The sequence below is a fragment of the Fragaria vesca genome, linkage group LG6 (assembly GCF_000184155.1).
Source record: "Fragaria vesca subsp. vesca linkage group LG6, FraVesHawaii_1.0, whole genome shotgun sequence".
Taxonomy (NCBI): Eukaryota; Viridiplantae; Streptophyta; class Magnoliopsida; order Rosales; family Rosaceae; genus Fragaria; species Fragaria vesca.
The window spans coordinates 4998388-5014772 of NC_020496.1; the positions used below are offsets into that span (position 1 = coordinate 4998388).

A 16385-nucleotide genomic window follows, 5' to 3' on the forward strand; every position below is an offset into this window, starting at 1 on the left:
GGTATATATATATATATATATATATATATATTATTTTTGCAGTTTTACCGTCGTCTTCGTCCCGCTCAAAACAACATTGAGTTTGACGCAACCTTAGAGATTCTGGGTTTCTTGAAAGCTTGGTGGTATTCAACGTCAGGTTGATCAAGGATTGCTCATGTTGGTACAATTTGAAGATTGAAACCAAGTCAGAAGAATAAGCTTTTTGGTGGAATATCAAACAATCCACAAGTGAAATTATGGTTAGATGTGAAATCGAAGATGGTGAAATGAGAGCCATTTCTCACAATCCAGGTGAGGAACTGAGGATGATGAGTCAGGAATGGAGTCCATGGACGTATGTAACTATGTATCTTTCATCTTTACTCAACATCTGAACATCATTCATCTTTCACTATATTCATCCTCAACGTTTTTTCCAGGCCCAACCTCGAACACCATGTTTATATTTTTTTTCTTGTTGAAATATATGGTGGGTGTTCTTCGGGTTGCTTCTTCCACTTCCGGACTAAGCGCATCATCTGCTTCAGTTTTCCCTTCCTCCAAGAATGTGCTAGGTTCAACCATCACAATCTTTCAGCATTTTCACTCTTGACACTTGGGTCGTTGTGTGAATCAGAAATGAGGCAGTGTTCCACCTTAGATTCATAGGACACAGTAGCCTCCACAGTCTTATAAACCTCAAAGCTTTCCACACTTTTAGCATAAAAGATTTGAGTCTCCTTATTGTGTAGAAAATCGTAGTTGTCCGCATAAATCATGATTTAAAGCGGCCTGCAAGCCTGCAAAGAATAGTAGACGTCTTAATCTCTTGGTATTTTCTGCTTCTCAGTGTTTTACCATTTCACAGGGTTTTGACTTCAGAGCTTTGTAGAAAATCTCATTTATTTTGACATCCTTTGCGACAATTTGGTTCGAATCTGATTTATCAGTGGTATGTGCATCTTCTAAACGCCACAGATATAAATATGATTGAATGTATTGAATCACAGTCCAAACTCGGAATTCATTTCTCCCGTTCAGGGTTTAGGGTTCAGTCTTCACCGATTTAATTGACAATACAACAACACAAAAGTGAAATGGAAGTGAAAGGAGAGTAGAGAATGTCAAAAATTTCTTTTTACAATCAGTTGTAAAAAGCCTTGAAGGGTCTCCCGGAGCAGAACAAAACACTACCATATGATTTGTCAGGAATCAGGAAACCTAGAACAAGAAATTGCTTAGGAAACTCAACCGAATGGTATGTAACATATGCTGGTATCCAAACTTAAACAGGTAAATTTACGGGTTGTGCTTCATTTGAACTCTTCTTCGACTTGTGCTTTGATTTCTTATCCCGCTTCTTGCTTCTGAAAAACAATCAAAAATTTCATTAGCACAGAAAGAAAGGGAACAGCACAAAATGCCATTGTCCAGATGAGAAAAGAGCAGAGGAAATACTCGTCACGTGAACTTTGACCCCAGCAAGATTTCAGTTTGCGATTGATGTGCAGGATTTCCTTGTCTGAAGGAAATTTGTATCTACTTACCTACTCATAACCGTGAGAAAAAGCAGATTAGAGAATGAAAGAAATGTGTTTTACTGGCCTGATAAGCAGCAGCAAATAAACTCTTTAAAACCTCAGTTTTCTTTTAGACATTTAAACCTTGAGCTTGATAGTAGAGATATCATGCGTAATTTTCAAATAATATTGTGCTGCTATGTCAAAGTACTATTAAGTTTTCATCAATATTTTTGTAGATTGCAACAAAGTTGGACGAATTCTTACCCAAAAATCAATTGCATTGAGGGATTCAACTAGCTCTGAAATGGTATGTGCAGAACTCTTACGAGAGACCATGCTCCCCAGGTATCTGAAAACGAGCATAAGTCATAGAAGGTTTATCAGTATTGAACAACAACAAAAACCGAAACCCCTCCCTTGTCTGACAAATTAGTTTATAAAGACTAGAAAGAAAAAAAGGTGGAAAACATAAAGGAAACATATATGGCAAATGCAAAACTTTGGAGATCTGAATGTTAAATCAAAACCTGTCAAAGTCAACAACTCTGTGCACCTGATTTGCGCTACGCAATGCAGCCAAGGCCAACTGCATGTAATTCAATTGGGCAAGTTAAAGGGGATACATCTATATTTATCTCTGAGTGTATGCATATCTTTTGTGGAGAAAGAAACTGCATGAGACAATATACCTAATAGTGAAAGAAGAAAAGGAGCAACAGTACATGTCAACACTCTTTTACTTTGTCTGCATTACTATAATCAACATTTATGACATGAATGACTCATTTCCCAACTAATCTATATCACTAAACACTGCTACTATTACCTAACACTTTCCAACAAATCATAACACTGAAGAACTTAAGGGGTATACAGTAGTATTCTGCTCTTAAAGTAAAGTTCAGGTTGCAAGACCTTAGATTTTCTATGTTTAAAGAACCAAGGAATACATTCAGAGCTTCAATTTACCTGCCCAGGAGGGAACATAAGTGGTGTATCAGTGAGCATGATTTTATCAACATCCATCTTTGCAGCATCACGCAAATTCTACAAACCATTACAACATACAGATTTTAATTGGTTAAGAAAAAGCTAAAATACCCACAAAAAGCTGAAGTTTACATTCCCAATTATTAACCCCTTGTACAGATGTTGGAAGTTTTGCTTCTGACAAGCCAACATACAACTACTAAAGCAAAGATGTGAAATCTAGAAGGATATAAGAATTACCTGAAGCATTGGAAGCTGTTCATCCTTTAATCCACAGAAATCCTATAAACCAACATTAATTGTCATCAACATACGTGGAAGGAACTTTATACGGAAGTTGTTCTGTATAGGAGAGACTAATAACAATGCACTAGTGACGAACCTCCATATCTTGGATAAAACCTTCAATTGAGCGATATGGTGCATACACAATAAGATCAAATTCCAAACTCTGCAAAATAAATGCATATTATATTGCGAAAAAGGACAAAAACAGAATCAAAACCAAAAGAAATGTGTGGCACATCCATGCCTGATAAACTATCAACTCATTATTGAGTATCATTTGATGATCCTGTGAGATCCCCTTACCAAGCTCCTCTGCAGATACATGGTTTTCTTCTATCTTACAAGCCGCATATATACAGGTTAATCTGTGCAAAAGTGAATTACGTCATGTCAAGCTTTCACTAAGAGTACATTAAATGAACTTTTGCAATCATAGATGCTGTGAAACAAATATAATGAAACGTATGGTATCATAAATTCATAATCACTAACAAATCTTTCAAGGACATGATTTCTACAATCTCACTCAATTTCTAACTGAATTTGGACCTTAAATTATTTATAGAAGAACATATGTGTTTGATAGGGACATTAATGGACACATCCGAACATTCTTACAAAAAAACATGAATATATGGCAAACTTACATTATATTTTTTGGTTCGTGTTGCATAACTGACCACCGTAGATAAAACCTTTTGAAATATATGAGAGCTGTTGCCTGCAAATAAACCATTGAACAGGTTAAAGCTTATTGTTTTTTTCTTCTCATACTGATCAACTATTATTTATCCTTTTTTCTTCTGTAAGGAGAGACAAAATACCTGAACTTTATGAGGGAAATGGAAGTTGTTACACACTTCTTGAAGCTTAGTTTCATAAAATACTCGCATCATTTGCTCCTCTTCAACGGTAACCGCTTTTGGACGAGAATGCTTGTCAGCTGACATTTAGAGGAACAAACAAAAAACATTGTCACTTGGAACCAGTTTATTCTGAAGCACAAAAAGCTAACTAGTCAAGAACCTAGGAGCTAAACTCAAAGCAATAAAGATTGGGGAGATGGAACCAGACACGAAAAGAGCATTACCATTCTCTTTTGCAATTTCGGGGTACGATAATGAACCATCATCATTTACTTTCGCCAGTGCTACTCCATACTTCACACGATAAAACAATTCATTAGATGCCATGCTTCAACAAATATCTCCTTTCTATTCATTCTATGGTAAATAAAATGCCGGATATAACTAAGTAAAGTCTATTGTTATCCTCAAGCAAATATTACATAGACTTCCACTGGGCTTACCTAAAGATCATCTCCTTAAAATATCTATAAGCGATCGAACATACACTGATGCATCATTATATATGCTCTCATTCCATCAAGAAAAATAATGGCTTCATTCAATTGAAGCACAATTCACACGAATGCAGTAAAGGATAGGCATCAATACACAATGAAGCGAGACTCTAAACTTACCTTCTCCAATGCTTCTATTGCTTGTTGATTAGCAGCCTTGTACTTTTCAACCTGTACAACAGAAAAATCAAACCTTTACCATCACATACAAGTTTCCAAGTAATCTTCCATAACTTGCAAGCATCAAAACCCAAACTAACTCCTACACCAGCTTTCACTTTCGTCTTCCACAAACTTTACTTCCTCAACACTATCATAAAGTACGCAACTTTCTTAAGGTTTCTATATGGGTTTTTGTTCAGTTTCTAATCCGACATAGTTAAAATTAAAAAAACCCTAACAGCTAAAAAAAAACCCCAAATTCAATTTCTTCATACCCTCACAATCAAATCCGTAAAACCCCGAAAATCTTAGCTTGGCGAACAATTACCAGTTGCTCCGGCGTGAAGATCCACTTGCTCCGGTGAGTCGAGGTCTGGAAATCGGCCATGACCAAATCACAAACCCTAGCTCAGGAGCTCTGCAGAAAACTCAAATAGGAAAAGAAAGAGAGTGACAGTGACACAGACCCAGAACCGGGTTTAAATTATAGTTTCAGACTACTCAAAATACGACACGTCGTTTATACTCTCCCTTCCCTATTTCCCGCCATTAAATTTATTTATTTATTAATTTCCTTTTTTCTCTAGGGACCCCTATATATATATAGACCAGTGAGAAAGACCCAATAATTTGAGCATCACTGAACTCTGCTCTGCTCCCAAATTGAGAGAGATCGGAGATTTCTGACCCAAACCCATTCCGGTAACTCCAAGATTTCCAAGTCCTTTTTCAAATTTGTGTACTTCACATTTTTCAATTTCTTTAGAATTTGCATTACTTTGAGCTTTTGGGTTCTGTAGAGATTGTTTTAGGGTTTCTGGGTTATTGAATTCTGCATGATGTGTTTGGTGAAATACCCTAATTGGAAGTTTATAGGGTTTTGTGAGGGTTTTGCTTGAACTCTGGGTTTAGTTTAGTAGACTATTCACCCAAAAAAATGTTTGGTAGATTGTGAAAGACTGTATTCCAGAGCGATTTTCGGTGAGGAATTTGGGGGATCGTGTAGAATGTGGTTAGAAATCTCTGATAAAGTGGATTTATGAAGTGGGTTATAGTAGATGCTGAGTTTTATTGTCAGTTGTTAGTTGAAAAAAGTAGTTGTTGGTTTTCAGTTCTGAGGATTTTTCTTTGGTTTTGGAGCTTTTGATTCTCTTATGTATGGGAACTATCAAAGTGAAGGAATTTACAAGATCTACTTGATTGAGATGGATCTGGTGTAACAGGGTTATTTTTAAAGTGAAGCATCGAAGATGCAGTTTATACAACTTGATGAAGGTTTAGTGATTATAGATGAGGCATTTCAAAAGGCAAAGAAGATTGTGGAAGGATACCCTGAAACAAAGTTCACAACTGAAGAATATATGAAGTTCCATGCGTATCCTTTACACCTGCAAGCTGTAAACCTTCATGCACACACACATATGTATATGCATACCTGTTTACTGGACATAATTACAGGCATTTATGCAAAGGAGTTCATATAATTTAAAAATGTTGAGGATATTTCTTTGACTCTTTCTTTAGATGTGTTTACACTTTGTGCTATAAACCTGGGGATGGCAACAAGGCTGTTCTCCATGAAAAGTTTAGGAGGAGCTTGGAAGAGACCATTAACTCCACGGTATGTGGTATTCTGTATTTAGTTGATTTGTGTTATTGTAGGAGTAAACATTATCTCTTGCTTGAAGTTCTTCAGGAGTAGATTTAGAACTCATTAAAGCTCGATTCGCATCATTATGCTCAATAAAAGGAATCAGGGAACCTCCAATAGAAAAATATTGGAAGGGAAAAATACTTCGAACATGAACCTGTTCCCATTCAACAGTCAGGAATTCTTGACGGTATCGAGCTGGAACAACCTGTTCTTCCTGAATACCTCGATTCATTGTTACTTTCTCCATATAAGATTTCTATTCACATTGGTTCTTAATACGTTTGGAGTTTGAATTAGCTTTTGTTAAAAGAACTTACATGGACCTTTGTTTTATCATTTTAGAACTTTCTCAGTGAGGTTGGCTGAATAGTTAATTCTTAATTACCTACGATGTTTGTGGAGTCCATGAGTACTATTACCATATTTAAAAAGTAAGCTCCACAAGTTTCTGACAGAAACTAGTTTCTTGTAGCAATTTTTCATTAAAATGACAGGAAAAAAAGAACTACCTTTGTAGTGATTGTTGTCTTGTAAATTCTCTGGTAATCACTTGTGCAGTAACAGATTCAGTTCTCTACTAAACTTTGTCTTCTCTTCTCTTTTTAGGTACTGCCCTCTTTAGCCGCTAAAGAAAATGAACTTCTGTTGAGGGAATTGGTGCTTATGTGGTCAAATTACAAGTTAATGGCCAGGTGGTTATGTAGATTCTTTGAGTATCTGGACCGCTATTATAGCAGTTTTTGTTGTGGAGTTTCACTTGGTGAGACCTCAATTGATTGCTTCCGCAATTTGGTTAGTACCAAGTCTTATCCTTTTGTTTGCACACTTGTGCAAGCACAACTCTGCATACATTCCTGCTCTTTTCTGTACTCTAAATTGAACTGAATGGATGCCAGAAATGATTCTCTTTTTCTTTCAGGTCTTCAACGTGTTGCTTAGTAGAATACAGGCAGCTGCATTGTCTTTGGTTTGTTTATTTGCTTCAAATGGTTTAATAACTTAAGCCTCATCTTTGGAGCTGTATTTGACATATATTTGCTACAGATTTGTGAAGAGCGTCATGGGAAGCAGATTGATACAAAGATGCTGCAAGATGTCATGAGTATCTTTATGGAAATTGGCAAAAACATATCAACACCATACTATGAAAACTTTGTGCAGGCAATGCTTGATGAAAGTGCCGCTTTCTACTCCCAGTTATCTTCTCAGTGGGTGGTGCATGACTCATTGACTGATTATATTCAGAAGGTTTTTCTTTTGTTCAATCCCTTAGGGTCTAATAATAACTAATGGGATAATGTATATGTGACGGTTTACCCTTTATTCTGCACTCTGCAGGTGAACTGGTGCATGATGCAGGAAAAAGAAAGAGCTGGCCACTATCTAGATCCGACATCCGTGATTAAATTAATACAGGTACCCCTACCCCCCCCCCCCCCCCCCCCCCTCCCCCTCTCTCTCTTTCTTGTTTGCAGACTCTGGTTTGACTTCATGATTAGAACAGCTACTTATTGTACTATTTGGATATCGGTATATATACTACAGGACTGCCTCATGGCTATGATATTCAGTTGGGGTTTTAAAATTGTTGCCATCTTGTGCTTATTCTAATTCCTAATGCAGGTGTTGCGGTGCCAGTTGCTGGATATGAAAGCACTTAAATTAGTTGAAAAGCTACAGTCTCAGAACTCCAGTCAACTGGATTATCAGGTGTGAACAAACCTCCTAGAACTTCATTGCCACTAATTGCTATGATTTTCAATCAAGGAATGTGCCATTTCTCATAGCTGGCCTATTTCTTGTATTAACGTTTTGATTTTCATGTCTTATTTGTTGCCATTCAAGTTTTACGACCAATAAAGTGGCCCTTTAGCTATTTTCAAAAACCATAATAACTGATATAAAGAAAAGTGTCACTGACCCTTTTCCTCTAGCAGTGATCACCTGAAACATGATAACTAAAGAGCAGCTAGCTTGCTTTCTTAAACCAATGGTTGCAAAATGTGTTGGTATATTTCTGTTGTTTGCTCAGATAATATGATGAACCTCCACTGTAGAACTTCCAACTGAATGATCTACAATTGATGCTTCTAAGCTTGACTCTTTCAAATTGATCAATATTATTTCAGCTTCTGTGATCCTTATTTTCATCACTCGTTCAAAATTGAGCGTAGTTTACTGTTATTGTCATCATTAGTTCAAAGTTACAGAACTAATTATCTGTTTCATATCTGCTATTGGGGATCACTTGTAGGAGATATTGTCGAAATGTGCCGGCTTAGATCTTGGAGAGGAAAGCTCTACATCAACTCTCGGGGATCATCTTTCTGCTTTAATGGCAAAATCAGCTCATATTCATTGAGCCTGTTCAGATTGACTAGAACACGGGTAGAACCGTAGAAGCACTGATATTACGAGGAGCGAGCAAATGCCCCATATTCACTCGTCAGATAATGTATAATGGTTATGAAACTCTTAATCTTGGAAGAAGTAGATGTAATTGAATGACAACAATAACAGCGAGTGGGTTTTTATACTGCTGGAGTGAACTTATTTGCCCAACAAATTTGAATAATCAAAATCAAGTTCATAACCTGTGATTCAGTTTAACTTATTGTTGTTAAAAGGAATGAGCAGTATCCCTAAACAAAGTCTTTTGGATATCTAAGATTCCAAGGCTTTCCCATTATCATAGCCACAGTGCTTGCCTACTTGTCGATCTCGTCCTATGATATCTTGGCCTACCCAATGTGAAGCCATTATTCTCATACTTGTACCAACTCGTTCTTTTGATAAAGCATCCAACCTTTGAGATAAATGAGATAATGATGTTTGCTGGGGAGTGCGTCGTATGTAAGCTCGAATCATTTGTCATATAGACGTCTCATTTGAGATGACACTGCACCAATATACTCATGAGATGTCGTCTAATACACTTTGGGTACTTTGCTGAGTGCAAGGGAATGAGATTCCTTAACTGCCTGTCGACAGAGGTCTAATATTGACAGAAAATTGTGATCCCATCATGTCAGTTGGTAAGGAATCTTCTTTTTGAGGGACTTGACAACACTCTGAATCATTCTTTCAAGCATATATGAAAGCAACCAGCAAAGTTCACAACGAGATCATTTCATCGTGACTGAACAAAGTGACTAGAAATTATAATATTTCAAATATTGCAAACACTAGGGGAACTAAATTTGTCGGTCATCAATTTTTGTGGTCATCTATACTAACCAATCAACTCTCTCTCTCTCTCTCCCTCTCTCTTCTCTCTTTCTCTCACGCAGTGTTTAATTGGTTGGTCATAGATGACCACCAAATTTAATGGTTGGCAAATTTAGTTCCAACACTAAGAGCGAGAATCATATATTGGTATCCACAATAATGATCAGCCTGCAAGAGGATATTTGAGCACCTGCCTGATGAACATAATTACCGTGTTCCGGTCAGGTTTTCCCTTGTGATAAATATGAAGGGGTAGTCTTCTTCTTCCTCTTCAAGTTCAGAGAGTCGCAACCATACAAATGTGAACAAGTAGCAGCTGCAGCTGTGGTTGTTACCATTTTCAACGACCTGTATTACAGCCTCATGAAAGTAGATCACAACCTAACCCTAGTTAATTTCTTCATGACACCTGAAGCTTTAAATCCCAGAGACATCTTAAACTTCGTGATCAGAATTTTCCAACCCTTACACTCCTGCAACCATAAAGATGGTGATCTAGAAACTCCTAATCGGAGCAAACTCTCTCAACCAGAGGCGGTAGCCCATCTCTTGCATTTGGAAGTGACCATAGCGTAGAGAAACTACGGGTCGGATTTATATGTATTGTCCATGAGATCTTCACTTGCACAATTTTTTTTTTAATTGAAATTTGTTTAGTCTTTATGGTTTAAAGTTGATATATATTCAATTTTTGTAATTTCATTTTAATCTGAATAGTAAATCACAATTTTCCTTCAAAATGGTTTTTCCATCAATTTTTTCCTTTAACATGCTTACGTGGCTGTCAAAATTATTATAATTTTTAACGGTCACGTCAGCAATCTAACTGAGAAAATTGACGGAATTACTATTTAGAAGGAAAATCGTGACTTTAAAGACCATTTAGATTAAAATGAAACCACAAAAACCGAACAAATGTCAACTTCAAATCATATGGACTATACAATATTTAACTTTCAAGGGAACAGTTTCTAAAATGATAGATGAAACCACATTTTTAGATATCACACCTTCACTAACACTAACATACAGTGTCACATAATTAAGATGAGATGCAGGGTGATACGTCCACTCAAATGTCGTTCACCTACCATTACGCTTCGAAAATCTAAGTCTCAAGATCTTGGAGCCGATGGAGTACTGGTAATGACTGCTACTGTGTCATGAAAGGCACTTCGTTAACTACTGAGTCCCCCATTCAAATGGTGAACCTTCACTTTGTTTTTTATGCATTGAAGTAACGACCATTCCACATTGGTTTGAACTTGAAGTATAAGGCTTTTGCAAATATATATGAGCATCGTCGCAGTGTTGAGTGTAATTGACTGATCCGGCCGGAGTAATAATATGAGCCATTGGTCTCTTTCTCCAGTTTGATTCTGACTAGCTAGCTCCGGATTATTGGTCTTGAAATCGATCTGAGTTTTGATTCTGACTAGTATTATTGGTTTTGAAACATATTCTGACTAGCTAGAGGCTAGAGCCCCCTCGTAAGAATCCAATTACTATCCAACACCGCCTGTTTGTAACGACACTCGTGGTCGACGTACGTATGTCAGAAACTGTTTGTGACCTCGGCTGGAGGAATCGACCAGAACCGAAGTGACGAGATTGAAGGCGATGGCGTACGTTGAAGTCGTCGATGGACTTGAGTACTTAAGAAAAGAGAGAGAAACTGGGAATGACAGCTAGGGTTTAGGGTGGCTGTATAGACAACCGTGAGTAGACCACTTTCCTGTCGTTGAGGGATTAGGATCCTCTCTTTGTCTAAAGTCCATCCTTGTTTGTCCTCAGCTTTTAATCACAGCCGTCCACACGATATTCAAAGGCCAGAGTTTTGACACCTCAGTAAAAGTCTTAAATAGCCACTAATCGTCAACATCAAGACAAACGTCGTTAAAAGAATATTACCCAAACGTCAGGATCTCTAATCTCTTTCTCTCATTCTCTCTCTCTCATTCTTGTCTTACGAGTATGTACATCATAGCTACTGATTCGATTTGAAGGTTACCAATTTTCTTTCTAGATCATCTCTCTCTCTCTCTCTCTCTCTCTCTCTCTCTCTCTCTCTAAAACTATCAACCCGCCTTGCAGTAGAGATGAAAACAAAAACCCAGAAAAATCCAAGTCTTAAATTTGGAAATAGAGAAAGACCCAGGTGGTATTTCTTCTCTCAATTAAGCTGCAGATAAATGCACTCTTTCAAGTTTCGAGTGGTAGGGAGATTACTTTTGGGGGATATGACTCTTATTAATCTTGGTCTGTTTAATTTGGAGGGTGATGGTCTCGTCTCTAACAGACGAGTTAAAGGTATATTTTGTAGTGTTCTATGCTCAGATTATTATGGATATTGAGCACTGTTGCATGTTGGGTTTTGGGTAAAATGGAAGTGCCAGCAAACCTGTAGAATTCTCGTGCCTCCTGCAACATACCCTCTTATTCAATCCTGTCTTTGTCCATTGTGAAAGGACAAAGACAAATATGGATTTCAGAATTAGATTACCAGATAAATGCATTCGTTGTGTTCAATTCATCAATTTTTCTTCAGATCTACAAGCCATCTGTTGAGATCATATAGACTTTAAAAAAGATCAGCTATATTCATTTTCTTTTCGTAATCGTAAGACCGTGGAGATATTTGAAATTTTTACAAAGAAAGAAGTTCAAAGAACAATAGATCGATCTGAGAATGGGAGATGAAAAAGGTGGGATGAACGATGAATCATGACGGAAATAAAAGAGAACAACAACGTTAGCCTTGCAAAATGTCCAAAACCCCAAATGTTGAGTCATTCAGTTTTAATTGCTGAGGTGTCATAACTCTGACCTTTGGATATCAAGTGGACGGCTGTGATTAAAAGCTGAGGACAAACAAGGATGGACTTTAGACAAGAAGAGGATCCTAATCCGTCCTTGAGATCGGTTTGAAGGAGTTGCTTGGTTAGCTACTTAGCTTCAGTTCAGTAGTAGTGAGACGTCGGTCGGTTTGGTACTTTGGTTGGTGACGGGTTCTGTTTGATGTTTGAGATCCATTTTGGCTCCATTTTTGGTGTGAGTTGAGCTACCGGCTCTATAGAACAGAAGAACCCTAAACCCTGAGTTGTTTGAATAGTTTATGAAGGAGTATATATACTATGTTTCAATATGAATTCGCAGAATTTAGAAGTAACTATTAATCTTTAATTTTGACTTTCAAGAAAAAAAAAATTCCTGATTTGTCACGCAAGAGTAAGACATAATGTAAATTAATATATATAATCAGTGGCGGATCTAGGGTTTAAAAGTTAGGTGAGCGGAAAAAAAAATCATCAACAATAGGTAAAATTCTTGATAAACCTAGCTTAACCCCTTATCCCTATTCCCTAGTTAGACCAAATTGAGAAATCCCCAATTCCCAAATCATAACCCTAAATGCCCAAATCTGATTTTCAAAATGCAATTTATGTTGGGAATAAAATAGAGGATTAAGAGATTAAGAAAAATACATTTGTATCTGAGATGAAAAGGATTGAGAGTGGATGTAGCTTAGATGAAGAGATTGAGAGAGTGAGAGATGAAGAAAAAACAGACCAAGAGAATAGAGATGATGTGATGAAATAAAACGAAGAGATTGAGACTTAAGAGAATTGAGAGATTGAGATAGAGATTGAGAGATGATCACTATTGATCATATGAAGAAAGAAGAACAGAAAAAGAAGACTGAAGAGGGAAGAGCAGAAATACGTAGAGAGAGAATGGAGAGAAGAAGAGTGCACGAGAGATACGTACTGCTAGATGGCTAGTTTTTTTTTGGGTAAGTTGGGCTTTGGGTTTTCACCATATTTACCCAAGCGGTAATTTTTTTTTCCATGTGGGCTTTGAAAAGTTACCCAGCGGGAGCTGGGTGCGCTCCTTACTAGGTCCGCCTTATATAATGATGCTAATATCAACACGTAAGTGTAAGGTTCAGTGATCTTCAACTTCTTTAGCAATCACTACACAAAGCGGGAAGTAACATGCAACTGGGTAGAAGAAGTAGTTCTGCAAAGTCCAAACCTATAAGCACTGCTTTCTTCTTATTCTCCGTTAGTATATATTGGTCATAACAATGTTTGGTTGGGGTATGAGATGTGAAGAACCAATTGAAATGGTGCCAATTGCACTGTCTTGATGTGTCTAATGAAGCTGCCCGAAGGAGTGCTGCGGCATCTTTTCCTCTGTCCGACCTCTTTAACCTATGTGTGCGCCCAGGCGCCGCAGATAGACAGTTTGTGTGGTTGCATTTAGATCACTCTCATTTTCAAAGGACCGTGGCCGCATCAATAAGTTGAGAAGAAAGTAGCCACAGATGAGTAGCAGCACTGCAAGGCAAAATCATCATGAGGACCATTCCTGACCCTTTTCCTATGGGTGAAGCCACTATATTGAAGATTTGAAGTTGATGTTTTGCAAATGGAAGTTGGAGACTCTCATTTTAGTCGGTATCTAAAAAGTACTCTCACTACAATTATTGATGGAACAGCTCCTGTTGTTTCTATGCAAGCATTCCTATCGGAGCTCGGTCCTTACAAGCAATTGATATCTCTTGAATATACATCAAAGCCATTTACATGGAAGTTGAAGTTTTGCAAATACTTGGGGAATCTGATACTCACTACGTCCAATTAACTGATGGACCATTTTTCCTTCCTAGCTATATTGTTTCTATATGCAAGCAATTCCTACACAAAGGTCCCCTTCCTATAAAAGCATTTGATATCGCTTAAATATATATCAAAGCCTTCAAATCAGATAGCAGCTACATTTCTAATTGCACTTTTCCTATGCAATTAATACCTTATTCATGGCATCTAAAGCCTAGCTTCAGTACTATTGTTTTATTGTGGTGTTTAGGAATCAAATTCTTGTGTATATTCCAACATTTTCTGTTGTGATTGTGTGTGTTTTGAGGGAGAGAGATAGAGGTGCTGGTGCCATGCGCTGAGAGAGCTTGATCCCAAAGGGAAAACTTTGTCAATGAGTCCTCAATCTCCATTTATTTTTATTTCCACAATTTAGTTTATAAATAATAATTTTATGATCCAAAATTATTTCTTATATACAATATCATAACTTAGAAGAAGTAAAATAAAAGATATTGTAAAAACAAAGGTTTGTATGGGTCGATCTTGTTATTCGAGAATATAGACACATCGTAAGTTAGGACTGCTTAATAGTTTATATTTAGTTTAAGACGAGAAGAAAGGACAAATTAGGTACGATACAAACAAAAAAGAGGAATTTAGTTAGGTATAAATACTGACATAAATGCTTTTTCATTTTTCTGCCACAAAATCCCAGTACTACAGTTTTGATTCTGGGATGAGTCCTTGTAACAGTAAACTCCTCAGGTAATTCCTGGAAAGGAAAGGGATCCTCTTCTTCTTTGGTCCTTTCCCTCTGCAAAAAGGGCTCCAAAGTAATTACACAGAGCACTCCCAGAGATCGAGAAACAGTGAGTCCAAAAAAGAAAAAGAAAAGAAGAGGAGCTCCCACGTAGGCGGAGGACTGGCAAATGATTGGATGGAGAGGGCTGGGCCCGACCGTGATGTTGCAGTGATTCTGTGGGCCCCAATGTCAAGTCACCCTCACGGTCGTCGAATCGGAAGGAAGGATTTAACCCAAATACCCGACCCGTCAAATCTCTATACAGTATACACATTTGAAAAACCAGTCCATATTCCTCTTGATTGCATCTATGCAAATTGAAGAACTGCTACACATGTTTTTTGTTCTACCCGTTTTGTTTTCACATGATTTGTGTTTTAAAAATTGTCCTTTTTTTTCTTGGTTCATGGTAGTATAGTGTGTAATTTCCAATTCTCAATTTATTACGTAATATCGTATCAAAAGAATTTGTCATGTAATATTTTGTTTGTTTAAAAGTTCTAAGACGAGTGACGGCCCGGTTTTTACATGGAGAGCTATGAAGAATTATACTTGTATTTTAGAGATTTTTAAATATGTTTTGACAAAATATTAGTCGTGCGTTCTCGTTCTTTCTACTCAATCGAGTTATAATTGTAGATGACATAATATGTCTTGAACATCAAGATCATAACCCTAGTTTGTTTATCGCATTTCATTGTGGATCATAGTTTATTGACTAGTTTGTCTACTAAACTAGATCTTATGAAGAACATATCACACATTATTAAAAGACGCTAGCTGACATGATCTCAAATAACATGTTATTTAGTTAATAATAGTCGTAAGATTTTTTCGATGGCTACAAATTTGTTGTGTGAAACCATATTTGCCTCATCTTCTAAATTATTGCCATGTCTACTCTTTGGTTAGCTTCTTTTGATACTGATCAAGGTGATCAAAAATGAAGTTATTCTAATACGTTTATTTCTTTGATGTAGTTTAACTAAAATACAAATCTCAAGAGAGATAGAGAGATTGAACATGACGTTACTTCAATTCATTTAATTATTTGATGTAATTTAACGGAAACATAAATCTCGAGAGAGATCAATGATGTCACTTCAGTTCATTTATTTATTTAATGTAATTTAACTGAAACACAGATCTCGAGAGATACCGAATTTTCAGTGTATTACGTATCTGTCACGTAATTATCTTGATAGAAAGTCATGTTGGAAAATGAAATCTTCACAACCTCCTGTTTTAATTTCACTGTGTTGAATCACATAAAGATATTCTCTCTCTAGCCCAATGTTCTTTCTTCATCATAAAGAACCAAATGAGTTGACACATCAACAAAAAAACAGTCTCATTTTGATTATCGTTAGGTTAGTTACTCTTTTTACCCAAACAACACAGGATTGTTCTTGTTAACGTGAAAGCAAAATAGGAGGTCCATTATGCAAAACACTTAATAGTTGAAGGATGCATTAGCTAATGTTTGGCCCCTTGAGTGAAAAAAGAGATAAAAAAGACACAATGCTGCTTTAATAATAAGGGGCGTTATGGAAAATTTTCCCTTTTCTTGATAGGAAATTTTTCCCCCTTTTTCACCACAAAGAAGAAAAAATTCCACTTTTGTGTCACCATTACTAAAAACTAACCTACTGCTGCCACCTTAATAATTGTCCTCTCCTCTCTGTTTTTTTTCTCTCTTTCTTTCTTTTGAGGTCTGTTTATAGAGGACACACTTTTGAAGATCCAAATCAATCCCATACGGCCATAACATTACTCCTCTCTCTCTCTC

General features: G+C 36.9%; 2 protein-coding genes across 2 annotated transcripts; one reads left to right on the plus strand and one right to left on the minus strand.

Annotated features, from left to right (window-relative positions):
* Positions 1–1001: 1001 nt before the first annotated feature.
* On the minus strand, positions 1002–4777 carry LOC101291933 (cyclin-H1-1-like). Its single transcript, XM_004302367.1, has 13 exons — positions 4637–4777; positions 4267–4317; positions 3874–3943; positions 3608–3726; positions 3431–3504; positions 3028–3148; positions 2878–2946; positions 2736–2777; positions 2475–2552; positions 2033–2091; positions 1770–1854; positions 1441–1529; positions 1002–1349 (listed from the first exon to the last, which is right to left on the minus strand). Exons 1-13 carry the CDS (start codon positions 4694–4696, stop codon positions 1268–1270), a joined length of 999 nt encoding a protein of 332 aa, XP_004302415.1. The 5' UTR covers positions 4697–4777; the 3' UTR covers positions 1002–1267.
* Positions 4778–4933: 156 nt separating this feature from the next.
* Positions 4934–8551, plus strand: LOC101292223 (cullin-1-like). The gene is made up of 9 exons (XM_004302368.1): positions 4934–5010; positions 5532–5683; positions 5833–5929; positions 6569–6754; positions 6882–6929; positions 7007–7210; positions 7301–7378; positions 7586–7672; positions 8217–8551. Exons 2-9 carry the CDS (start codon positions 5559–5561, stop codon positions 8322–8324), a joined length of 933 nt encoding a protein of 310 aa, XP_004302416.1. The 5' UTR covers positions 4934–5010; positions 5532–5558; the 3' UTR covers positions 8325–8551.
* The last annotated feature ends 7834 nt before the right edge of the window (positions 8552–16385 follow it).